This window comes from Megascapheus bottae, chromosome 5, assembly GCF_031878675.1.
Source record: "Megascapheus bottae isolate mThoBot1 chromosome 5, mThoBot2.hap1, whole genome shotgun sequence".
In the NCBI taxonomy this organism is placed as follows: Eukaryota; Metazoa; Chordata; class Mammalia; order Rodentia; family Geomyidae; genus Megascapheus; species Megascapheus bottae.
The window spans coordinates 70,673,318-70,699,909 of NC_143513.1; the positions used below are offsets into that span (position 1 = coordinate 70,673,318).

At 38.8% G+C, this 26,592-nt stretch overlaps 1 protein-coding gene across 5 annotated transcripts in view; it reads right to left on the reverse strand.

Moving 5' to 3' along the window:
• The window catches only part of Chchd3 (coiled-coil-helix-coiled-coil-helix domain containing 3), a 269,461-nt gene that overhangs the window by 50,486 nt on the left and 192,383 nt on the right, over window positions 1-26,592 (reverse strand). For all 5 annotated transcript variants that reach the window (XM_090333320.1, XM_090333322.1, XM_090333318.1 and 2 more), the window contains one exon: window positions 253-323. In XM_090333320.1, the coding sequence (XP_090189446.1) occupies window positions 253-323 (71 nt within the window). The remainder of the gene's footprint in view (window positions 1-252; window positions 324-26,592) is intronic.

Consider the following 26,592-nt stretch of genomic DNA (forward strand, 5'->3'; position numbering starts at 1 on the left):
TCTTCTAAATGAAAATTGGATTATGTTGCTTCTACTTTCTTTTGTTCATAAAATATATTAAGTTGCAATAAGCTTTCTCAACTGTCCTATGGTTGCAACAGGGTCTCAGTAGAACACAGAATATGACTCCATTGCACGAGCCCCCAAACACTACAGTCTATATAACAAACTCTTTTCTACTCAGAAAACAATAAAATCGTGTTTCTGTCTTGTTAAGAAAAGAAAATGATTATGCTAATGTTAAAAACTTACTTAAACTTTGCTTCTACTTCTTCAGCAGCTTTCTGATATTGCTCGGTGGTAACTTTGTAGAACTCTGAGCTCTGTAAATTAAAAATAAATAAATAAAGCAAGCAAGCAAGCAACTCACTGTCCAGAAGCCAAAATCTGTGGAACAATTTTCAAAAAATCTATACAACCTTGTTTCAGCCACTGAAATAATGTAGAGGATCTCTTACCTAAGTGGCCCGTGTACATTGCATTTACAGAATAAATGTTCACAGTTATGACTCACCAGTATCTTTTTTCTTTTTCTTTTTTTTTTTTTGCCAGACCTTGGGCATAACTCAGGGTCTGGGCATTGTTCTTGGGCTTTCTCAAGGCTAGGGCTCTACCACTTGAGCAACAGCACCAGTTCTGGCTTTTTCTATGTATGTGGTACCAGGAATCAAGCCCAGGGCTTCATGCATGCTAGGTAAGCACTCTACCACTAGGTCACACTCCGGGTCCCCTCACCAGTATTTGACCCTAAAGAAATTTCCTAAATTTGGAAGATTACTTGGATCTATGATATTTGGAATCTACCATTGCAAGGTCAAATGCTACTTGATCACAGTTACATTTTCCTATTAGTCTATCCATGTTCTCTAATTCAGATACTTACGCACTATTTCTTTTATGTAACATTTTGCCTTCAAGCTGGATTCTTTGTGGAATAGAATTTGTTTCACCATCTTCTCATGATTAAAACAACATCAATACCTAACATAGTAAATTATTCAGTAGGAATAAAGAGCACTACCAAATCCACTACCAAATCCACACCAAAACAAGTTGTGACAGTAAAGTGATGCCTTTTCTAGGGCAGGAAAATTTAGAATGATCCATTGTGATTTGGCTATTTAGAAACCACCCCTCTGATAGGACTAGAGGAGCTGTTAAGACTCAGTGAACTCCCCTGCAAAGTATACAGCAGTACAAAAGAACCCAACACTGTGATACACAGGTCTCACTAACCCGCCCCTCCCCCCCTCAGCCTTCCTGGGCAGGACGGTGGTGGTTTATTTTGTAATAAATCATTGGCAGTTGGGAAGAAAATTAAAATGGAACCCTCTTCACACCGTTGACCCTTTTGCGTTTCACAATCTGGGTTGCCCAATGACAGTCACATCCAGGTTCCAGGGATGTAGATAAAATCAATAGGTATGTGATTAGACAGCAGGCTCGGGGTGGCTGCAGCCACTGGCAGGTCACCATTTGAGATGATGAATGGCTTTCTATCAACCTATAGTCCCCTACGATGCTAACATTTACTATAATCTTATTTGGGAGACGATTTATCTTTCTTGCACCTGATCAATAAGGATGAACAGAACAGTTGTAAGGATCGATTGTAATTTTTTATCATTTTCAAGCACAAAGGTGCATTTCTGACATGAAGACAATATTCTAAGTGGACTGCTTCTGCATTAAAAAAATTGCAATTTGAGTGATCAACTGCATTAGTCTATATGTGGAGAGGTTTCAATTCATCTGTGGGTCTAAAGCTACCAAAAGGCCATTTATCTTCCCAGCTATTGTAACTTTAGGTTATAGTATACTTTCCTCTTTCATTTATAAGATTTTCTCCCTTTAACAATATATCCTGGTCATGATTATTTTCTTTCCTGATGTTTGTCTTAAGCTTTTCTCTGAACATTTTTAACAAGGGGGTTAACAGCAGAGATAGTTACTGACATATCACTAACAACAAAAGAGAAACTTTCAGATTGCTGTGACTGGCTGCCAAAGGGCATTCTGCTACTGAATTATCTATGAACATGTGGACAATGCAGTAACATCTGGATTACTATCTTCACTTGTTTTAGCAGTCATGCTGCAGCATATGGACAGGACTGGGTTGAAAGACCAGGTTTCTGGTTCTGTTCTGTGACTCTGATTGGCTCTTACCACCTTTCCCAGCTTCTACCCCAGTGTGTAGAGTCCATAAAATAGGGATGGTGATCTGTCACAGCTTCTGTCTACCTACACTGCTACACAAACAAAAGACATCATTTCAGAGATCTGCAAAATCTAGGTGTTTTTGCAAAGTAAGACTGACATCAACATAAAATAACTTTGAAGGAAAAGAGCTAATTCTGGTAATTCCATTAAGAATTCTAAATGATCCAAAATAAATATGACATTTTCTCACACCAGTGACGTACAGAAGTATGCCTTCTTGTGACATCCATCAGTGCATCCCTCCCCAACCTCAGTCCTTCGTAATGTCAGATGCAGCCTGATGGTGTCACAATTTCCCACAGGAGGTTAAACACAAGAACCAGAACCTGCTATGCCTGAAAACTCAGCATATAAAGCTCTTGGCTTTACTCGGGCCTTTTATGTTCACATCAGTGACAGTGTTTCATATTGTGGAATCTCTCTCACAATAAAAATTCACCATGAGATAATACTACATAAATTTCAAGGGGACAAACACAAATATACTAAAAATGTACAGGTAGAAAGTGTTTAATTAAAGTATTACCTATTCATTCAAAAACATCAGATCCTAATTATCAAAATAGTATCTGTTTTCTCAAAATGTTTTCTATCTAACCCAATAGAAAATGAAAATATTTGTGGAAGCTCACAAGTATTATTAAATTTAGAAAGACATGATGTCTCCATTGGCTCCAAAATATTCTAAATCAAAAACTAAAAATCAGCACCGGAAAATACCAATATATCTGCCAATAAGAGAATAAACAAATGTTGAGTGAGGGGAGAATGAAATAGGCATATTCATTTATAGACAAGTGAAAAAAATGTCAAGTTGAAGATATGTGGTAGGATGTGATTTATGCCAAATTTGGAAAAGTAAAAATTAGGAAGAATACTGAGCGACACATTCCACTGATTATCTCCAAGGGACAACTGGTGTGTGGTGGTCGAGGGGATAAAAAGGGCACAGTGCCATGAAGTGGACATGGGACTCATTAGTCCTTAAAATGAGGCTTGAGCATGCACCTAGCTGTTATACTGGCTTCATATATTTCATAATGATATAAAGACTGTACTCCCCCTGACCCACAATGGTGCTAATCAACAACAAATGATTTTGTGTGGCTAGCACAGTGTGTTTGGGGGAGCAGGATGCATGCTCAGGAAACTGGCCTGAGTAAAGACTATACTCTTTTTTGCATACTAAGCCACTACACGTACATATTACACAAATATACTTATTTTGTCACCTTTCTGATTTTGAAGTAATTTTGGACTCACACACACAAAAAAGCAAAGATATGGAACCAACCCAGATGCCCCTCAGTAGATGATTGGATCAAGAAGATGTGGTATTTATACACAATGGAATTCTATGCTGCCATCAGAAAGAATAACATTGCCCCATTTGGAAGGAAATGGAAAGATTTGGAAAAAAATCATATTAAGTAAAGTAAGCCCGACCCAAAAGAATATAGGCTCAATGGTTTCCCTCGTTTGTAATAATTAGTACAAACCTTGGACTCTCCTAGCAGAGGATTACAACAGCTCAAAACCTAGATTCATAAAATCATATAAGATGAGACAAAATGAAAGGAGCTCTAGGATATGGAGACAAGAGCTTTATCTTGTGTGATTGTTGTTGTTAATGTACTATGTTATTTCTCTTCTCTTTTTTGCCTTTATGGTTGATCTCATATTGTACTGTATCTGACCTTGTTACCTGATATATTGTATATATGTTTATTGGTTTATTTGAAATAGGAAAGGGAAGGAGGGCAAACAAGATGATTGGGAGGGGGTGCAGCGAGGGAAATGGGGACAAAAACATGAGGAGGGGTATCAATGTGTGAGAAGTAATGCACCTACTACCTGGCGAATGTAATTGTAACCCCTCTATACATTACCCAACAATAAAAGGGGGATAAAAAAAAAGGTTCTCACATATCACTTTGCATCTCCTCATCTCCGCATATTACTCAAAACACAATTATCTACTGTGCAACAACTAAACAATACCTAGTAATTACAGTAATGGGTACTAAGCAAACTGCAGAATATCTTCCTCTCCCCCACTACGTTTCTTTTGCTCTTTTAGGATGGATCCCATAAAGCAAGCAATCAATGGCTCTGGATCCTTAGTCTGGTTCTCAGCCTTTACCTTAAAAGCAAAAATTGTGCCAGTACTAGGGCTTGAACTCAGGATGTAGGCTCTGTCCCTGAGCCTCTTTTGTTCAAGGTTAGCATTCTAAACGAGTTACAGCTCCACTTCTCGCTTTATGGTAGTTTATTGAAGATAAGCGTCTCATGGATTTTCTTCCCCAGGCTGGTTTTGAACTGCAATCCTCAGATCTCAGCTCTAGCATAGCTTAGGTGAAAGCCACTAAGTCTTCCTAAGTCTTACGACTTTCATATCCCTGAAAGAAACTTTTGGCAGTCCTCACAATGAGGGATGGTCAGGATTTTTGTGGTGAGTTGGGTTCCTTCACCATCAGTAAGGATTCCACACAGAAGCAAGGAGCTCTTTTCAGAGCAGGGTGATCTTACGTGTGGCTAGATCTGTCTAGATGCTGAATTTGATTGCTTCTACACAGCTTCACATATCAAAGTCACTATTTTTCCTCCCATAATTAATATCTTGCAAGAGATACTTGAATACTGTTTCTCTACAAAGGCTTGTCTCTCTGTTTGGTATGTCCTTTGGTGAGTCTCATTTGGCACAATGATAAACTGGAACTCTGGTGATGCACTTAGTTTTAAATGACATTATTGTACACTTAGACCTTATTGATATAATGACAATCTTCATTTCTTCTTTTACTCAATAATGGAAACCACAGAGTAGCACAGGAAAAGCCTTTTAAAACAAGAGCCTTCAAAGACTGAGAAGTTGTCCACAGTATGGAATAGCAGGTAAACAAGAGGGGATATGTAAGGAACTGGACAGGGGAGGGCCTGAGCCTGGGAAGCCAATCCCCTCATTCTGTTCTGATACAATATGTGGACATTCCAGCTGCCCTGCATGAGCCTCTGTACTACTGCCTATCTGAAGCCAGCCCATATCCTTGTCAGGATGTGTCTATTAAGAGGAGGAGGAGATTGATTGCTTTGGCAATGGGGAGAGGGTGGGTGATTTCTGATGTTCCCTAGGGGCTGTCCAAACTGCAGGTCCGAGTGTTGAGGAGTTGAGGAAAGAGCTTTGACTCTCACTTCACTGTCTGGGCAAAGGGTCACTTGTACGGTCTTTTGTAGAGTCCTGGATGGAACCAGGGAGCTGCATTTCTAACAGGGATTCTCAGGTGATTCTGAACCCATACTGAGGCTGGAAACTACTACTTCTTAGAACAATAGATGAATAATCTGCTATTTAGCTTGCCATTCAAAGTGAAAAACAATCACTGTCTTTGAGGAACAATGGCAAATACCACTTTTCATAATTAAATGTAGCTATAATCTTTACAGAAGTGTTCCAAATTAGAGATTCTGCCAATATTGTCTCCAAATCACGGGTGGAACTGCAAACTACTCCAAGAACTCTGGCTTCCTATGTTGCCTAGCAACACAGCATTGTGCCTCCCCCAGTAGAAAATAAATATAAGTACAACAATTTCAGGAAGGCTGCTTTTGTTATGTGTGTCATGATAGTACTAGGTTGTGCATGCTGCTGACTTGTTTATTAATTATAGATGAGTGCTACTTTAATGTCACCATTGCCATGAAGTTTCTCATTTAATGAACCCTACAATTTGTAGTGGACATACTTCCACCAACTGTTTCAAATCATTTCACAATAGCTAAATTTGGTTCAAATAAGTAATATCTCCATTCTTATTTCTAAAGAGGATATGTATGTATTCCTTGATACATGAAGCCTGATATTCTAAGAAGTCAGAGGAAAATTTTGGTAAGATGACTTTACAAACAGAACCTATTTTTGGCTTTGATAGCACAGAAACTAAAATTAGGGATGTAGTTCAGCAACAAAGTGCTTGTTCAGCAAGTGCAATGTCCTGGGTTCTATTCTTAGTACCAAAAAAGGGAAAGACAAATAAATAAATAAACTAAAATTAGGACATGCAGAGAAAATTACCACGGACCTAGCAAAGAGAGCATGCAAATTAACAAACTTTTTTTTTTTTTTGGTCATGGGAATTGAACTCTGGGCCTGGGTATTGTCCCTGAGCTCTTCAGTTCAAGGCTACCACCCCACCCCTTGAGCTTCAGCACCACTTCCTGTTCCATGATTTTTAAGACTAAAGTATTTCATATATGTGTATGGATATGTCACAATGAAATCCCTTATTTTATACAATTAGCATATTTGTAAATGATAAAAATACACAGATATGGTGGTATACACCTGTAATCCCAGCTATGTAGAAAAATCCTACAGGTATGGGATGGCTCTTCAAAGTCTACTCCAAGCAAAAAGTGTAAGATATTATCTGAAAAATAAAGTAAAAAGACATGTTCAGCATGTCCAAAGCTTTCAGTTAATATCTCAATACTGCCCTCCTAAGAGTTAACAATGAATAAAGAAAGAGAAAGACCTTTGAAGAATAGATGGAGAAAGGCGCTCATGATCTTCCAGGGAGGCCTTCCAATGAACGGTTATTGCTTTGCATAAAGCTTATCATTTCTATGTCTGTAAGGACCTTGACAGCCTAAAATTAAAAACACTTCCACTCGTATTCCTTCTGCACTGTCTCCTGCGCCTCATCAACAACAAGAGAAATTTCTGACATGATTTGCCTGGCAATGGTATGGATTTGTGGCAGGTAAATGTGATTTAAATCAAATATTAGATGTCTGATTTATTAATTTCTTCCTCCCAGACAGAAACCTTTATTGATATGAGCATAAAACATGTTTCCCACAAAGATTTTCTTTGAGAAGGTAGATCTCATAAATTCAAAGTAAAATGACAGTATCTTTTAGATGTTTTAGCCCTATCAAAAAAAAATCTGATAAGTGCTATCTTTCTTTATTAAGTGAAATGAGTTCCTAGAAGGTGAACTATCTCCAAAATAACAATATAATTTATTATATTTGGGAGATGCTTCTGTTGCCTGTACTCAAGGCTACATGAAGCATCACTGGAAATAATTGGCATTTTTATTGTCTATATTCAAATATTTTCCAAACTCAGCCAGCAAAGTGCATGGGGACTTTTTTTGTCTGTCATGGGGCTTGAACTCAGGGCCTTGGTCCCATCTCTGAGTCTTTTGCTCAAGGCAAGCACTGTATCACTTTGAGACACAGCTCCATTTCTGGGTTTCAGGTGGCTAAATAGACATAAGAGTCTTGGGCCCTTTCCTGCCTAGACTGGCTTCGAACTATAATCACCAGTTCTCTCGCAGCCTCCTGACTAGCTAGGACTACAGGCATGAGCCACCATTGCCCAGCTTGTGGGGAGACTTCGGATGTCTCATTCAACGTGACTACCCAGTCCAGCATGCCATACTCTGCAACGTTTCTTTTTCTTTTTTTTTTTTTTTTGCCAGTCCTGGGCTTGAGCTCAGGGCCTGAGCACTGTCCTTGGACTTTCTCAAGGCTAGAGCTCTACCACTTGAGCCTCAGCACCACTTCCGGTGTGGTACCGAGGAATCGAACCCGGGTCTTCATGCATGCTAGGCAAGCACTTTAACCACTAGGCCAAACTCTCGGCCCCTGCAACATGTTTCTTATAATATAATGTGGTGGTTAAGGAGGAGGACTGCAGGCTCACACTGCCAAACCCTAGCAGTACCCTTACAGAAACGATCAGGTTTTTGAACCCCAACTTCTGCTCTCATCTGCCAATCAGGGACTGTAACAATGATTTCCTATAGGATTCTTCAGCTAGGAAATATGATTTCACATATAACAATTTTTTTATTTACCTGGCAGTAGGTTTTTACAAACCAATTTTAAAATTTAAATAACAAGTATCCCCTCCCTGCTTCCCCCCAGCAAGCCAAGCACCACTGAGTGTTGTATACACTGTTTACCATCCTGGTCAGAATCAAGAGTGCTGATGCCCATTATTAAGATATTGGCCCTCCGTGCTGTAATCCCAGCATCTGGAAGGCTGAGGCAGGAGGCTCACTAGTTTGAGGACAGCTTGGGCCACTTAACAAGACTTTTTCTTAATAAAACAAACATCAAACAGGCTAAAACCCAACACACACACACACACACACACACACACACACACACACACACACACACACACGCGTGTGCGCGCACACACACACACACATACACACACACACACACTTTTCAATTTAATACCAATGAAATCTAATACAATGCAAAAACACTTTAATGTCTGGACTTCTCATGGCTTTATTCTTACTGTATACTGTAAATCCCCAGTAAATGCTGTCCAGAGTTTTAAAAGGATCAAGGAACTCCCCCCTCCTCCCTGTATTTGTGTTTTGTTTTGTTTTTGGTCCTGGGCCATGAACTCAGGGCCTGAGCACTATCCCTGGGTTTCTTTTGTTGAAAGCTAGTGCACTGAACCACAATGCCACTTTTGGCTTTTTGGTGATTAACTGTATACAAGAGTCTCATGAACATTTCTGGCTGAACTAGCTTTTAACTGTGATCCGCAGTTCTCAGCCTCCTGAGTAGCTAAGACTATAGATGTGAGCCATCTGCACTTGACTCTCTTTTAATCTGAAGTATCCTGCAGAACAAAAGCTGAAATGGTCTAGGAGAAATGGAAAGTAAAATTCAACCATTATTCCAACCCTTTTTGACCTGCAACTTTTCCTGTCTCAAAGCCACATTTTCTTATGGGTTATTTTTAAACCCATAAGAAACATGCTCAAATGATCAGGAAAGAGAAGACATTGGCAATACTGGAAAAATGATTCGCAAACTGATGACATCACAATTGTATCATTTCTTTTCACCACTAATAAGAAAACGAATATGCTATTATCCTGAATTTTGAAAATGTCGGATGAAATACTTAAAAGAAAATTGTCACTATTTTTGCCCCTTGTTCTGTCAGAGCCCCAAGGGAGGTGACAAAAATGGCCATAATTCTTTTTTTCTCTTTTCTGAATTCATGCCTTCTGGCTTCCAGCATAAAAAGATGGAGGGTACTTCCCCATCTCTGATCTGGGCCATGTTTCTGACTTGCGGTCAGTGAATGTAGTCATTTCAATATGCCACTAATAACTCAAAACCTTTCTCTTGAAATCCTGCCCTGTGTCAAACCTCCGACAGGCCTGATGATTACAAGTTACCCGTATTGAGTACATCCTAGCTGAGACAAACCACAGAACCACCAGTCCAACTAGTGAACCAAGAGGTAAATAACCTGTGGTCATTTTAAGCCACCACATTTGAGGTGGTTTGCCACACAGCAAAGCTAACTGATTGAAGTATTTTCTGTGTTCCCTATACCAATGCACTTACCACACATGCTGACAAACAGGTGTTTCCATGTGGTCTAGTCCATAAGCCGAAGAAGTTCCTTGTAATCTGTATTATTACACTAAACAAAACTCCTGACATCACAAACTCATTAAAATAATATTAATATCAAAGGGACACCATCAATTCTGAACTGTACTCAACTGTACCTGAACAGCACAGGGCAGAGAGCTAAATCTTAAAGTATATGAGATAATGCCATAATAAGAACAGGATAAAATATGACATGAATTAGGTCTCCCAGAAATATTTGCAGGCTGAGAACACTGCAGCTTGCAATGTCTCTTGCAATGTCGCCATGGAGGTTGCTTAAGGGGTAGGGAAGCCCCCCCCCCTTTTTTTCCCTAACAAGGATCATTTGGATACTTATAACCTCCTTTTGGGCCAATATAGGCAGAATGCCGAGAGCAACTGATAAGAAAAACATTTGAAAAGCATCCATTTCCACTTCATCATGAAACAAGTGATTTCCCAGGCCTTATACCAGCGGGCCTGATGACTGACCCCTGAGCAATAACAGTACAGTAAGATCTAAGACGGTGAACAGTGCCTTAAACTAAGGCATGTACTAAGAAAACTGGATGGCAGAAACATAGAGCTGACATAACTATCCAAATATATCATCCAATAACAAGGCCCTTTTCTCTGTTCCTTCCCCACCTCCTTTAGCACCTAGCTTTTGTTCTCATAGTCTCAGCTGTTGTACCTCCAGTTATTATGTCCATGAGGGGGTAGGAAGATAGAGATGGTGAAAAGCTTTCTCCAGACATTCTCACTTATATGCATTTAACCTGAATTATATATCAGGCTCAATCCTGGCTGCAAAAGAGCCTAAGAACGTATTTTTGTTTTCTCACTTGTAAAGAAAGAGAAGGAATTTGCAATGGGCTTTATTGAATCAATTTATCATACTTGCCAGAGAGTTGAGCAAACAGCACAAAATAATGCACAAAACTGTGTGGCTAACTTCAGCTGCAAGTATTCCAATATTTTTTTCCTATCTCAAAACTCCTAATGGGGGGTGAGGTTGATCAGCCCACCTGATAACCAGAAGAAACTTCTAGGCAGTGAGGGAGGAGAAAGGGAATGAACACAGTGGCAGGTCTCCCAAGATTCCCTGTACCTCCCAGGCCCATGTGTTTGAATATGTGATACATACTCTTTTCTATCTGCTTGCCTTGTCCTTTCAAATGTATATGTTACAATGCACAGGCCACAAAAATACACATTAGTGCTGGATTTGAAAAACATCTATTCTCAAGTTCTAAATTAGATCACATGAAAACATGCATACACACACTATGTCTTTGCAATATTTTCTTGGATTCTGTCTGAATCTCATTTCTATCCTCCTGGCGACACTGTGATTATACCTGTGGTTCAGAGGACACAAAGGTGAGCAGAAAAACTATTAACTAGCTCTAAATAGTTCTTTACAAAATGTTTCATAGGAGCATAAAGACATACACACCAGAAGTAGCATTGCAATTCTGGTGGCCTGAGACCATTCCCCAGAGAACAAGTCTCCTCACTATCACATATGGATCATACAAGGCCACAACAGGCACGTTAGAGTGAAGGGCAGAAGAAAGTAACCAGGCTGACGGATGTAAGTTGTGATTTTCTCCTGTCTAAGTTGACTGAGACTACCCTTAAGAACTACTGGTCTTTCCCCAAATACAACCCATCCAGTACAGGTCTAGAGCATATACCATCAATGCCAAGTGAGAGTAGCCGGTTCAAAACAGTCTTATTAAGCTGGATGCCTGTGCTTCGTTCCTTTAATTAAACTACTCAGGAGTCTGAGATCTGAGGATCCCAATTCAAAACCAGCCATAGGCAGGGAAAGTCCATGAGACTTTTATCTGTGACTAAACATCAAAAAGCAAGAAGTAGAGCTGTGGCTCAATTGTGAAGGTATCAGCCTTGAGCAAAAAAGCTAAGGGACACAGCCCAGGCCTTGAGTTCAAGCCCCAGTACTGTTCTTGGGAACAGGAGGGTGGGGGGAACCCCACAAAATAAAAAGAGGTTTTATTTATCCTCTTTGCCATAATACCCAGGAACTGTGTAGTAATACATGCTCAGCCAGATATATGCAAATCTGCTTCCCTCAAGGTGAAAGGAAACAGGAGCCAAATTTAATGCTGCATTAATTGCAACTCAGACATAATTTCTGACATGTAAGCCTCAGAAATATTCTTTTAACTCAGTGGCAGCAGGTGGCTAAAGAGTCTGTGTCTTGTCTTTTTATATAACTACCCAGAATTAAGAGAATGACTCTGCATTGTAACTATATATATATTTTTAACCACAATTATAAGAGCTATGTTTTGAGTTTTAGCATTTCTCCTGAGAATGCTGTTTTACATTGTGCTTTCCTTACCCCTGGATGCTCTTAACATCCAGGCAAATCAGTGGAACAAATTTAACATCTCAACAGCAAAAGAGGCCCCACAGAGCAGCTGGCATCCTAAAGAACCTTTTATGACTGGAACTTCTGAAACTCACGGCCTTGATTCTATCATCTCCTGCCTCTCTCCTTTTCTCTCTTTCACCCTCACCCCGTGGCTGTTCAGATGGCTGTCCATAGGACAGAGAATACAAAGATCATATTTAAACTGCCTGCAAATAACCAGCACTGGATCAGATTCATGGTATATCAGATCCAGTATTGTTTTTCTCAAAGGTACCCCCAAGGAATGGTTTGGGTTATTTAAACTGAGGCTTTCAAAAGAAAAAAAAAAACACATTAAAATGAAGTGTGATTCTATCACTGGGAGAGAGTAAGCTAGTAGCTGGCATACTGCCTGAATTCTCTCTGCAGAAGCAAGCACCACTCATAGCCTGAATCTTCATTAATCTACCCACACCTGAGCACAGGCCTGAAAAGCTATGGCTGAGGGTGGAGATTTAAACCATATGTCTCAAACTCAGCATTGTAGTCTGTTTATATATGCTAGTTTATTTAGTCGCAGGATTCCTATATTTCTAATAGACATTTGTAAATATCCATAAGTGTATCTTAGTTTTTCTCAGCCTTATTTTTTTTCCAAATCCATACCACTAGTGATCAATAGCAAATGACTAATTTAGCACTTTCTATTGATTAAAAAAAAAATCCTATTACATACTGTAGTAAAGACAAATGAAGATACCCTACAGGGAAAAACTATCAGTGGCTTATCCCAACATCTCTCCTACTTCAATATTGTTGACATATGGTCAACCAAACTAAATGTCCAGATCTGCTTGTAGCTGGGCAGTGCTGTGAGGAGAAATGTCATGTGGTGATCCCAGCAAAGCTCCTTACAGACAGTTGGTCTCAGCTGGCCAGGAATCTTTACAGGCCCGTTGTCTACCCTTCTTCTTCCAGTTTGCAGTGTAAATGTGACGGTCAGGTTCTAGCAGCCACCTTGAAATAGCAGAGGGAAGGAGTAACTCTTGTTAAGAGTAACAAGAGGGACATGACCCTCTTGTTACGAGGCTACTCGTCACCAGAGTCCTGGATGATATGCACCTGTTAAAAGAAAAGTAACTTACTTCCTAGTGGACATTCTCCTGACAAGTTAACCAGGGGTACTCTCAAAGTCTTGGCACACTGCTTTTCTCACACCTCTGAACTTTGGTAAAAAGTTCAATGACATATGCAGAGCATCTTTCTCCTCTGCAGTGATGCTCACTCCTCAAAACTCTGTCTCTCTCACCCCCCCTCCCAAAAAAAAAATAACAGGGAGAATTTACAACAAAACAAAACAAATTATGACCACGTTTTGCTCCAGCATCAGATCTTACCATCTCAAAAGTCCTATATTTCATGAAAACTTCTTTATCTCCTAGGTACCTTGACAGAATTAATAAAGTGCTTTTGTAATTATCCTTTTGTTCCATCTTTACTATTTCTCATAAAAGAAACAGCTATTCAGAGTTGCTTCTGTTATTTCTAGTTTATTCTAGGATTCAGAAAACTTCACTAATTAGAGTCTCACAGTTTTTTTTTGTTGTTGTTTTGTTTTTTTTCCCCTAGTTTTCTAATTAAAATAGGAATCCTAGAGTCATGGAGTACCCTACCAGGACAAAAGTCAAACCTTAGGCAAATAATCTCAGGCCTTAGTATCCACAACTGGGCAATTTCAATAAACAACTGTGCCAGAAACTCACATGGCTTTCTGTTTCCTCTTATTCTCTTGTGTACTGAAAGTCTGTGCCAGATACTAGGCCAGAGAGCTGGAATATAATCATAGAATACAACATGGCTTTACTATGATGGATTTATGACTTAATGGTGGAGACATCTAAATTTAGAAATCACAGAAATAAATTAGTGAGCCCTTTTAGCATCACCAGATCACTTTATGAATTTCTTTTTTATTTTTAGTAAGTGGGTTTTCTAATAAACTTCTAAAGACTTTCATTTTGTTGAAGCAACCAGCTACTCTTTATATGCCATTCTTTGGTTAACTATGATTTTATTTGAATTTCTCTTTCTGCCAGACAATTAAAGCTTTATCTCAGAGTTCTACTTACAAAAGCATATTCTGACACATTTAACAATCAAAGAAATCTTGATACAGATCTCATCTTCATGTAGAAGATGGTTGAAGCCAGGTGCCAGTGGCTCACATCTGTAATCCAGGTTAGTTAGGATTGAGGTTTGAGGATTGAGGTTTGAAGCCAGCCCAGGAAGGAAACTCTGTGAGACTCTTATCTCTTATTTCCAATTAGCCACCAGAAAGGCTAGAAGTGGATCTGTGGCTCAAGGGGTAGAGTTCCAGCTTTGAAGGAAAAACAAGGGACAGTATCCATGCCCTGTGTTTGAGCCTTAGCACCAGAATATAAAGCACAAAAATAGAAAAAAGGAAAGAGAGAAGAGAGAAAGAAAGAAAGAAAGAGAGAGAGAGAGAGAGAGAGAGAGAGAGAGGCAGGCAGAGAGGAGGAAAGAGAGGGAGAGAGGAGGGGAGGAAAGGACGGAAAAGGGAAAGTGGGAAATGGAAGGAAGAGAAGAAAGGAAGCTGAAGAGGTATGAAAAGAGAGATAAAAGGTATAGTATATACTTCAAATAGTAGATTTCACAGACAAAAGCATTAATCAATTAAAATATACTCAGAAGTGTTCTTCCCATTCACATTTGTAATTCCTGGGGGAAGGACATGAAAAGATAATTTTCCTTTTCCTTTTTATTTAACAGCTTTGAATAAGAACTTACAGTTTTAGTGGTGGGCGGGGGACATGGTATAGTTTTACAAGAAAATCATCCTTATCATGTGAGATACTTAACTTATCTAGATGGAGCTGAAAATGCAGTACTTTTTCACCTACAGCTTCCATTTGTCAGGCTTAAATTCAAACATGCCCTTTATCAAACGTGAAGCATTTTTTCCCCTCACTATTACTTTTTGCTATAATACTGTCAGTGAAAAGTCTTACATTTTTCTATTTTGTAGCCCCTCTCTCTGTGACAACAGTGTTACCGTTCTTTGTTCACCTTCCTAACTTCCATATCACACTCCTGAGACCTTCTGGCTCCTGCTCTAGATGTGTGTCTTACTCTTTCTTCCACAAGGTTGAATCAAAGCAATTTCACAGTTATCAGAAGAGTTATCAAGAGAATTTACCAGGATGTCTTACAAGACCTATAGAGTAACTCTTAAATTACTGTGTGTTACCAGTGCAGGTCCCCCATTCTCCCATGCCCTGGTACATGACCCAGTCACTCTTAAAATCGTATGACTTCCTTGGGAAGGGCTCAGTAAAGTAAGGCTACATGCACATTCAACAGTATACCAGTGATGGCTTCATGCAGCATCTGTCACATCAGTATTGTCAACACATGTCAGGCTGGCATGCCTTGGTGCCCAAGCTGAGTCCTGTGGAAGGAACTCTATAAATCTACCAAACACTCTTGGATCTGCTTGCCACAGGAGCTGGAGTAAGTCCCTGTTCAGACTGCTCTCTTGAAAACTAAGTTAAGAAGAAACGCAAAGCTGATCATACATACTGCGCATAGGAAGCAAGTAAACAACAGTGCAGTTAACCAGCGACTGTCCAGCTCTCCACTCATTCCCAGTGTTATAGTGATGAGCTGAAGGATGACTAGCTGATGCTCACCTCAATGGCCAGGACTTTCTCATTTCATCTGACTTCTTGAGTCTGGACAACACGTACATAATTCATTCAAAAGGTATTATCCTTGGTGAGCTAGTCAGGGAAAAGCCCTGGGAAGGGGACAGTGATCCTGAAAGGCTATTTCAGAGAGCAATGTGAAAAATGAATCAATCACAGTACACAAACATGATTGGCTTCAGTTCTGTCATGCTCTTGGTCTTTAGTAGCTCTCTACCTGCAAAAGCCATGGGAAGTGGTCCTCAAGCTAGTAATGTCACCTTTCGACTGAAAATACAATATTGACCATAGAATGAATCCCAGAAGATCAGACACAGTGTCTCCCCTTCCCCTTCCTGGTAGTAACCGGATTTGAACTCAGGGTGTTAGGCTTGCTAGGCTGTAACTTGAACTATACCCTCAGACCAGAAAACAAATATAAAAACTCTAATTTAAAACTTAGAAAATCTGGGCTGGGAGTTTGGCTTAGTGGTAGTGCGCTTGCCTGGCATGCACGAAGACCTGGATTTGATTCCCCAGTACCAAATAAACAGAAAAAGCCAGAAGTGGTGCTGTGGCTCAGGTGGAAGCACACTAGCCTTGAGAAAGCCCAAGGACAGTGCCTAGGCCCTGAATTCAAGCCCCAGGACTGGGGGAAAAAAAAAATCTGAGATCATTCTTAACTTGGGTTAAGAAGCCATGAGTGAATCCATCTGCTGACTAATATTTAACTTTCTAGAAGACTCATAGCTAACTAGTAGACAAAGAAGAATGCTTCCCAGAGCAAAAGTTAAGCCTGGAGGGGAAAGGCCAGCTCTGGGTTAGGAAGAAATGGGCACTGGGAGGAACAGAGATGTGATTCTTCTTACAAGGCTAAGCTTTCTTCTACCCACTTTTACCTAGAACCTATATTTAAATGTATCATAGCATCAGATGTCTATAGCAACATGAGACAAAAACATTCCAGAGAGACTCATGCCAATAATTCATTCTCATCTAGAAATCCTACTTAAGAAGAACTTTCCTGAAAACGGAGTCAACCTTTGAACTCTTGCAGACAGGACAAAGTTGGTTGCTTTGTTCCTTGTCACCAGCAGAGCAGTAACTTGGAATGCTTCAAATCTATTTGCTCAGAAGTAATACCATTCCATTCCCACAACTAATAAGCATCTCTCTTGAAAGTGCCATAGAAAATCTCAGATCCCATACAGTGTACCTCTTTCTAAGGGAATAAGAAGAGAAAATGCTGGCTTGATCTCAAATTTACCAGCTGAAGTCCTAATGAGAACTTAATCCAATCATAGAGATAAGGTAAAGCATTCTGAACCTCAACAGATAATGTTATCACCATGCCAAGAAAGCTTTAAAGTTAGGAGGTGACACAGATAACTTTAATGACTTTTAAGAGGTGACACAAACAATATTACTTGATGAGTAAAATAGGCTGCTGTTAGGACCTATACTGAAACATTCAGTAAAATCCTTGGATTGGTGCAGGCACTGGGCACAGAATCACTAACAGTTTCTCCTTTGTGAATCTACTTTTCATCCATTCACTATAAGAGTTCTACCTGGGGAAAAAAAGGAAAAAGGGAAAACCCAGTCAAAGCCACTATTTAAAAAAAATATTGTTTTCTAAATATAAATTTTACCTGGTGTAACAAGAAAGTGCCATTCCTTCCAATCTTCCACTTGGGAAACAAGTCAGGAAAGGTCTAGGCTAAAAACAAACCCTCCCTTGACTGTAATAATTGGAAAGTTTGTGTACAAAAACTGGTAAAAATTATTTTACTTGACTCCTATCCAATTGACTTCCTTTCTTTTATTTTTTAACCAAGATATACTGTGCACCAATGAGTACATTAGGAAATAAGCAACCTCATTTGCTCTAGAACAAATCAACACAGCTTAGGGCAATATGTTTCATATGCCTTCCAATAATGTGTGCTATGATTCAGGTTTCATTTCTAGAAATATCTGAAATAATCAGGGATATGCAAAACAATTTAATTAAAATGTGTTCATCCCAAAGTATTTGAGATTGAAAAATGGAAAAAACTCAACTAAATAAAATATAAAATAAGTAAGAGATCATCCATATGTGTGGAATGGTAGGAAATACTAAGTACTTAGTGTTTTGTCCCTTGGTGAACAGAATTACATTCAGTTGCACAACAGGGTTATGATGCTCCGAATGGTACCAGCTCTCTACTCAAGTAAAAGTGGCACGGGCACATGGTGCAAATGATCCCGTTCAGAAAGCTAATTCAGATAGACAGGGAAACTGAAGCCCTACTTTTCTTGGTGTCTCTGAAGTTCTTCTGTCAGTTCTAGTGGTACTACATAGTAAGGTATCTTACTGTATCATACAGTAAGGTACTAACAGCAGATGAAGGAGAATTTTTTTAAAAAAGTAATTATGCAATTTCAGTAGTTGTAAACTGCTACAATGTAAGAGTCATCATGAAAAGGCCCTGGAAACAGGGAGTATTAGTGAACTCTCCTTTACAAATGAACAGAATTTTGTCAAGAGGAAGAATTGGAACTATTGGGAGGCTATCGCAGAGAGGACTCTCTAATACCAAATATAGTCAGAAAATTTGATTTTATTGCAAAATCATCCAGGAAGAACTAAGGTTAGGCATTCTTGTCTTCTTTTTCCCTCCCATACTTATTTCTCCAGTAATAAGAATGAACTGCAATATCCACGCAAATGACCAAATGCGCAGATGACACCCCATGAGCTTCAGGTTTTAATTTCCTTTTAATGGATCCAAGCACAAACTCAGATAAGAAAAATAAGTGTGACATCTCCCCTAGTGCTATCAACATGTGTAGAAAACTATATAGGTGAATAGAAAAGTCAGTCTTAATTTAAGGGTTAAAAGTCTCAGATATGAAATGGAGAAAGAATTCAAAAGTGGCAGAGATCACCTCTCCATTTGAAAGATGTGTTTATCGTTTTGTATTTCTAAGGAAAAGCCTTTTGAAAGATCTGGCATAAAAATATGCATGTGAATAGCAGCACATTGAAAAGTCTTAGCTTTGAGGTATAATGGCTCCCCCTCAGAAAGCACAGAGCAGGATTCCTGAATCTCTAAGGTGCATTTCATATGCTGCCAAGTATAGGGAGACCCTGCAGTGTCACTTCTGCCTCCCTTCTATCTAATGGCCCATTAGCATTTTCCTGCATGATGGCCCTAAACTCTACTCCTTCGAAGTGTCATCTCTCAACTGCACAAATACATTCTTTCATATGGCACTGAATACACCAGAAGGTGTCTTATTTCTTTAAAAAAGAAGATGAAGGTAGGTGCGATGGGGAGGAAAAGATAATTATGGAGAACACAATAAGCAAGTCGGATAGTCTGCTAGAAATATTCATGAAAATCTGTCCCTGCAAACGCTTAGTATTTGTTAGCCAATCTTTCTCACGTGACTGCTGAGAAATGTTCTTAGAAAGAGCCCACAAAGGGTGAGAATAAAATGCATCAAATCAAAGGATCTTTCATTCTGGCATGGTGTCACTTCCTCACATCTCCATGTGGGTTGCAACTCTTCTTCCAAGGCCTATCTCATTCATTCCATCTTAATTACACTGTGCATTCTGCCAAGTACGAATCCAAGTCTTTCAAGCAAAACCTGTAAGCAAGAATGCACCCATCCATCTACAGGGACAAAAGCATACTGTATTCTGTTAGTCTCCACAAAGGCAGACACCAGGGATTTAGGGAGCTGAGGTCTACAAAGAAGTCTAAAGAATATAGTATATTCACTCCACAAGGTTAGAAATCTTGTGTAACCCCTATATTCTCAAACACATCTCAAGGGAAAGAGCCTAGATCTGTACTTTTGAAACAGTCTTTATTAAAAAGATAAATGTGAAATACAAATGGAATCTGGGGTAAGAAATCTGAACTAGGCCCTGAACTGATTCCTTTTCCTAGCACACAGTCACAGAAATTACAGAGCACAGAAGGCCTGCAATAACCAGACTGGGTTTGAGTCCTGGCTTATTGCTCAGCATGACCCAAATGTAACCAGACCAAATCCATTAGCAGTGAGATGTAAATGGCCTTGTGCTAGGCTAAGTTTCAACAGGCATTCTCTAGCCTGGTGAGAGCCCTCTTTCCAACTAGAGGCCAAGTTATTAAGAAATTGTTTGTCATCTTAGATTGGACTGATCATTTGTTTCCCTGAATTCTTTTTCTCATCATTTACTCGTTACACGCCTCCTCCTGATGGAAGGAGACATTTATTCGCTTCTGCATTTATTGCATTGGCAAACAGAAACATTCTGCTGCATTTCCTGGGGGTTTGGTCATTTATCTATTGGATAAGAGACTAAAACTTTCAACAGGGCAGAAAAATTAAAGTATCAGTCAGGTTGACAGCTGGGAAAATGAGGGTCTATCTGTAACCAGAAGCTTGCTTAAACTTTTGGTTTAGTGGAGATCCACAATGTTATTTCATGAAACTACCACTTCATCTATAACCACAATTGAGGCTATTAGCTAGCATACACAAGTACTCCAACATGTATTACACAACCACTGTAAAGTCTCAGATGCAGTGCTAATTGCTGTTTTAAATGAAAAATACACATGAAGCTTTTAAAGATCCATTCCTACAGGGAGCTAAAGACAGAATATTGTCTTAATTCATGAAAGAGAAACAAGAATCATAGACAATGGAGTGGTAAGGGAGTTTACAGGTCATCCAGTTCTTATTCAAGAGTCTTCTTGGCAGTCTCCTGTAAGAATTCACTCTAGTATATCTCATGGTGCAGCAGCCTGTTTCAGAACAGAAGATAAAGAAATGGCAAGGGGTTGCTTTTTCAAGGTAGTCTTATTGGTGTGACTTTGGGCAAGCCAATAAACACATAGGGTCTCAATGTCTTTTTGTCAGATATCAAACAAGTTCAGATACCTGATGTTGGTCGAAAGAACCAACATTCTGATCAATTCAACTACTACCCAAAGCCTCAGTTTACCACCTACATGAGCTGCTCATTTATTACTGCCAAGGACTTAATTCTCATGAGGAAACAGCCACAGGCCAGGCCATTCCATTACACTCCTCTTACTGTGCAGCAATAACTTAGCATTAAGCCTTCCAAAGATTGATTTATATTGCTCCTTAAGTAGAATTAGTGTCAACACAGCTAAAAAGAGGGGAAAAAATGATCAAGAGAGTAGAGTTTCTGTTATGTGTATTTTCTTTTATACAAGCACATAGGGGAAAGAAAATAGATTCTTCAGAGATGATTCACAGGCTTAAAATTCCAACAGTTTCCATTATAAAACACAAGATGGATGGCAAGATTATTTAGTTTAGTTTTTTTTATCACTATTTTATTTCAAGAAAAACAGTTTCTGAAAATGCCCTTATTTTGTAAAAGAAAAATCTTTCAAACATTTCACTATATGCAAGGTATTATTGGAACCCAAAAGATTCACACCATATAACTTGTCCTCATCTAATGCTAAGGAACTAAATCATGTAGATAGTAATATTTCACATTCATGGGTAAACACCATGTGTCAGGTAATTGTATCTTTTAATTTACCTTACTTCAGATAAGGATACAGCATGTAGCCTCTGCCTCCTTAGATTATCTCACTTAAACTTTATAATAATAACATTATCATGTTGGAATATTATCCTCTGTCTCTGAATGAGAAAACTGAGGCCAGAATTTTTCTTTTTTAAATCTCTACATCAGGGCCGGGAGTTTGGCCTAGTGGTAGAGTGCTTGCCTAGCATGCACGAAGACCCAGGTTAGATTCCTCAGTATCATATACATAGTAAAAAGCCAGAAATGTTGCTGTGGCTCAGGTGGTAGAGCTCCAGCCTTGAGAAAGCCCAAGGATAGTGCCCAGGCCCTGAGTTCAAAGCCAAGGACTGGCAAAAAAAAAAAAAAAAAAGAATCTCTACATCAAAGAACGAAGTCACAAAAAAGGGAATGAAAAATCATAGAAGAAATATGCTTAACAAGTCAATAACTATAACCTTTTTATCATATAGGTCACATTCCTATGCAAATTCAACTTAAATGAACTTTTACATTGAACAAGACTAATGAAATTGAGGTACACTGAAGATATTACTGGCAGAGGCTCTGGATCATTTGAATTTCTGCAGGGTATGATCACTATATCCTCAGTGATTGTGGAGAATGACCCAAGTCCAGTAGGAGATTTCCATCAGACTCTTGTCCTCCCCAGAGATATCATCACCCATTCTGGCCTCAGAGCTTATTAAGTGTTCATTTTTGTTTTTTAAGCCAGTCCTGGGCTTGAGCTCAGGGCCTAAGCACTGTCCCTGGACTTTCTCAAGGCTAGAGCTCTACCACTTGGCCACAGCACCACTTCGGCTGGTACCGAGGAATTGAACCTGGGTCTTCGTGCATGCTAGGCAAACTCCCGGCTCCCAGGGTCCATTTTTATTTAGACCTTCATTTGTAATCTCAAGGAAGCTCCTCCAGTCTTACAGCTTTATCTTGTCCACATAGGCTGACAATTTCCAAGCTTTGTCTTGGACTTTATATGATGCCGTCTATTATGGAAGCACCATAAGTTCAAACTGATAAAAATAAAAATATATAATTTGTGATTTACATACTGATAGTCATTTCCTAGCTTCAACAAGCAAATTTATTCTTCATTGTCTTCTTGGCTTAGTAATCCAGTTCAATGTTTTACCTAGTGGAAGATGCCAGAATGCAAGTTGACCTTGCTTCCTTGTTTCCTTTTTCCCCCCTAATCCAGTATGTGACATGCAGTGTTCCTTACTCTCGTCTTTCTGGCCATTCATGCCTCCTTACCTCTTGTTTAAGAGAACTAAAGAAGCAAAGATGGTCTCTAAGCAAAGAAATTATATAATTGAACTCAAGTTCCAGAAAGATGACTTTAAACAGACAGTGGTGACAGTTTAGATGACTGAAGTAAGGAGAGAAAGAAGCAATTATGAGTTTAGGTACACCAAGTCCAATTAGGTACTGGTGGTTCACATCTGTGAACCTAGACACTTGGGAGGCAAAGATATGAATGATAATGGTTTGAGGCCAGCCCAGGTGTGGGGGGAAGCCATCTGAACCAATAGCTGGATAAGCTGGTTCATGTCTATCATACCAGCTGTGCCACGGGTTGTAAACAGGAGGATTGAAGTTATAGGCCTGCCTGGGCAAACAATTCATAAGGTTCCATATCAATAGAAAAAGCTGGGCATGGTAGAGTATACATTTTACTCCAGCTACAGCTGGAAGTGCATAGGAAGACTGCATTTCAGGAGGACCTGTGCAAAAAGTGAAACATTGTTTGAAAAATTAGCAAAGGCGAAAGTGGAGGCTGAGACAGTATTGCAAGTGTAAGGCCCTGAGTTCAAATCCCAGTACTTGTAAAAGGCCTCAAGTATATCTGGGACTAACCTATATGTTTGACTCCCAGATCAACATAGAGTCAAAGAGAATGTTCAACTCCTTTGTGTCTAATGAACGGTTAACCTCCATTAGCTACCATGAAGTCTATGCATACAAAGTTGAGCAGGAAGCAGAAATATTTATCTTGCTATATCTTCAGAACCCTGGATAAAATACATACCATTACTGAACCTCAGTCTACTTCTCTATGGAATGAGCTCTCTGGGCATCTGGAAAAGTTAAGTGAAATAGTGTAGTATGCTGGACTGGTAACTGATAAGCTCACAACAAATGTTATGCTTCATTTCATACAGCTATGTAGGATTATTAATGTTGACTTGGATTTGGGGGAGGCTTGAGAAAAGGAATAGGGAAAATCATGGATGAACTTTTACTTGATAAGAAATGTAAAAAAAAAAAAAAAAAAAAAGCTTCAATATTCATTTACCAGACTCATAGTCCCTATTTACTATGTCTCTAGAAGGAAAAGGATTAGAGTCACTCTTGAAATGAGAGTGCCATTTGAACTTAACATAGAAGTGATCTGCTAACAATACAGACCAAAATAAGCACCATCTGCTGTGCTTGGCAAGCCAGTACTGTACTTGAAAAGCAATCCTGGCACTTTCTGAAAAGAGAGTGAAGAACACACTGGATCAGTAAATGGTATTGAGTCAGTGCAAGAGATTGGGACAACTAATGTTAATCAAGAACTGCCAGAGATTTCTCCCTGGGTTTATGATAAGCATGGCACATGCATTCAGTCTCTATCAGAAGTCACTCTACATCAAAAATAAATAGATGGGTAGAGAGATAGATTAGATGGACAGAGCTATAGTATACACACACACACACACAGAGGCATACATGTAATGCATGCTGGCCTAAACTTTGAGCTTTGCATTGCTGTTTAGGTGTTTTGCTCACAGCTAGTGCTCTACCATTTGACACACAGTCTGTCATTTTGCTAGTTAATTAGAGATACGAGTATTACAAACTTTTCTGCCAGGGTTGGCATCAAACTGCAATCGTTAAATCTCATCCTCCTGAGATATTATATATGCATACATAATAAATTCATATATACATACATTTATGTATAATTCCTACCATAAACTATCTTCTCCATGGAACCCATCCCCATTTGTCATAAAGTTTGTGGGATGTCTTGCATTAACAGATTGTTACCTTGAGAAAGAAGAGATTTTGCAGAACCTAAACTAGACCTAACATATAGAAGACTCTTTCCTTATGAAAGGAAAAATAAAGTCTGGTGACCAATCAATGGCAACAAAGAAACAAGAGTGAAAAAAGAAACACTACCTGAATAGGTCCTAAATTGTTAGTAACAAGGTCATTAGGATATGGTGAAAATTGAAAAACTGTTAAGGTAACAATTTCAAAAAAATCTCTTAAAAACCAACTTAAATCTAAGATGAGACCAACAGTTATTCTTGATTAACAAAACTTACAGAGAAACATATAAGGCAGTTTTATAAGAGAATGTTTTCGAACTTATTAACTGATAACAGCAAAAACTTTTATTTCCCTTAAAATATTTACAAATAGTACCAGAAATAGGTTAAATAAAAGTCAGCATTTCATTTATTTAAATGCTTATCATGAACATATATTTTATTGCCATTCCTGATTTTAGGACAAATGATTATAAATGTAAGGCAGAAAGAATATCTACCAATATCTTGCTCTGCTGTGTGGATAAACTTTAAAAGAAGTAATTTTCTCAAAAGAAACATGGTTTTCTTTGGATAATGGTAGGATTGAAACAGTACATTATATAAAATGAGCTTTGGGAAATATGGGCAGTATGGTTTCAAGTCAGCAAATACTCTACCACTTTTCTGTATCTCAGTGAAAATGAAACAAAAAAAAACAAAACAATTTAAAATAGTATAGACAATTTTGTCTTGACATATACAAATCAAAGAAGACATTTACCCTCAATTGAGGAACTGAGTTTAGTCCTTACCTTCCACTGAAACATTTGTTTGTACTATAGAAAGTACTCCACCAATGAACATGAAAGATAGTTGGTGGGGTCTGATCAATATCCAGGGTTTTTGTTTATTTTTCAAACACTCAGAACAAAGTCAGTAGAAAGCTTTGGAAGAAATACAAAAGGAAATTTAAGTTGCAAGAAGATGATATCAGAGATTCATATCAAAAGGTATTTTAGATGGTTCCTCATATAATTTTAATGATAATAATTCTCTAATCCCTGGATGCTTTTTGAAAGAATTTAGTTTAAAAAATAAGTCAAGTCATAAGAAAGAAAATACTGCCTACAGTGAATTTCTTTTTCCTCAGAGGACTATGTTGAGGTACTTGCTTTTGTAATGAAAAGGAATTTGGTGAGTTTGGTTCAATGGTGAATACTTTTATTCTTAGCTGTGACAGGATCATTAGGAGAGGAATAGCGGTGCAAGACTAACCACTCTAGGGCTTCCTGGCATGTTTCCATGCCAGTGGAGATGCCAGTCATGCATCCATGAGTCCATGTTGTCATTCCCAGCACTTGAAGGGATGATATGGAGGATACAATGTTCTCATTCATTACTTCTTTTTCTTTTTAATTTTATTCTCTTTAGGTAGTTGTACAAAGGAGCTGCCATTCAACAGAGCAGTTTATAAACACAGTGTCTCTTGATCAGTGACACCCCTTTCACACACTCACCCCCCCAACCCACCCCTTCACTTTTCCTAATTTTAGGTTATGTATTGAATTTTCCCATTTAACAAAGCAATTTATGTATATAATACATATTGATCTGTGTCAACCTCCTCTAGAATCTACCTAACCCCCCTTCTTTTTGTCAGTTTTGTGGCATATACAATGCATTCTTGCCTGCATTCTACTTATTTCCTTCATTCATTCTTCTACCCCTGTCCTCTTTATGCCCCCCTAACAGCATTAGCCATTCCCTAAGAGTCATTTGGTTGCCTTGACTCTAGAATTAGACTAGATGCATTCTCCAAGGATTCTATTATACTTCAGCTAATTCACTTATAATTGCTTAGGTGCCACCATTGTGCTTACTTCTAGATTTGCATGCACATTCTATCTCCCAATAATGAGGGAAATCCCACAACTTTTGCTTCTTTAGGTCTGGCTTGCTTCACTTAACATAATCCTTTCCAAGTCTTTCCCTATTACTGTTTAAAATAAATAAATAAATAAATAAAACCTCTGCAAGATTGGCCCAAATATCTATTTAGAAAAAGTAAATTCTTGTTCTGGGCTGATTTCCCAAATCACAGACCTTCTCTGTAATGTTCAAATTAAAACCAAAAAGTACGAGCTGATGTGCATATGGCACATCACCAGAGGGTCACTTATACAGCCTTTCTTCCAGATAGCAACTTCTTCAAGCTCCACAGTCTCACTCCCAAAACCTGTCTTCCTCATTCCTTGGTCTAGA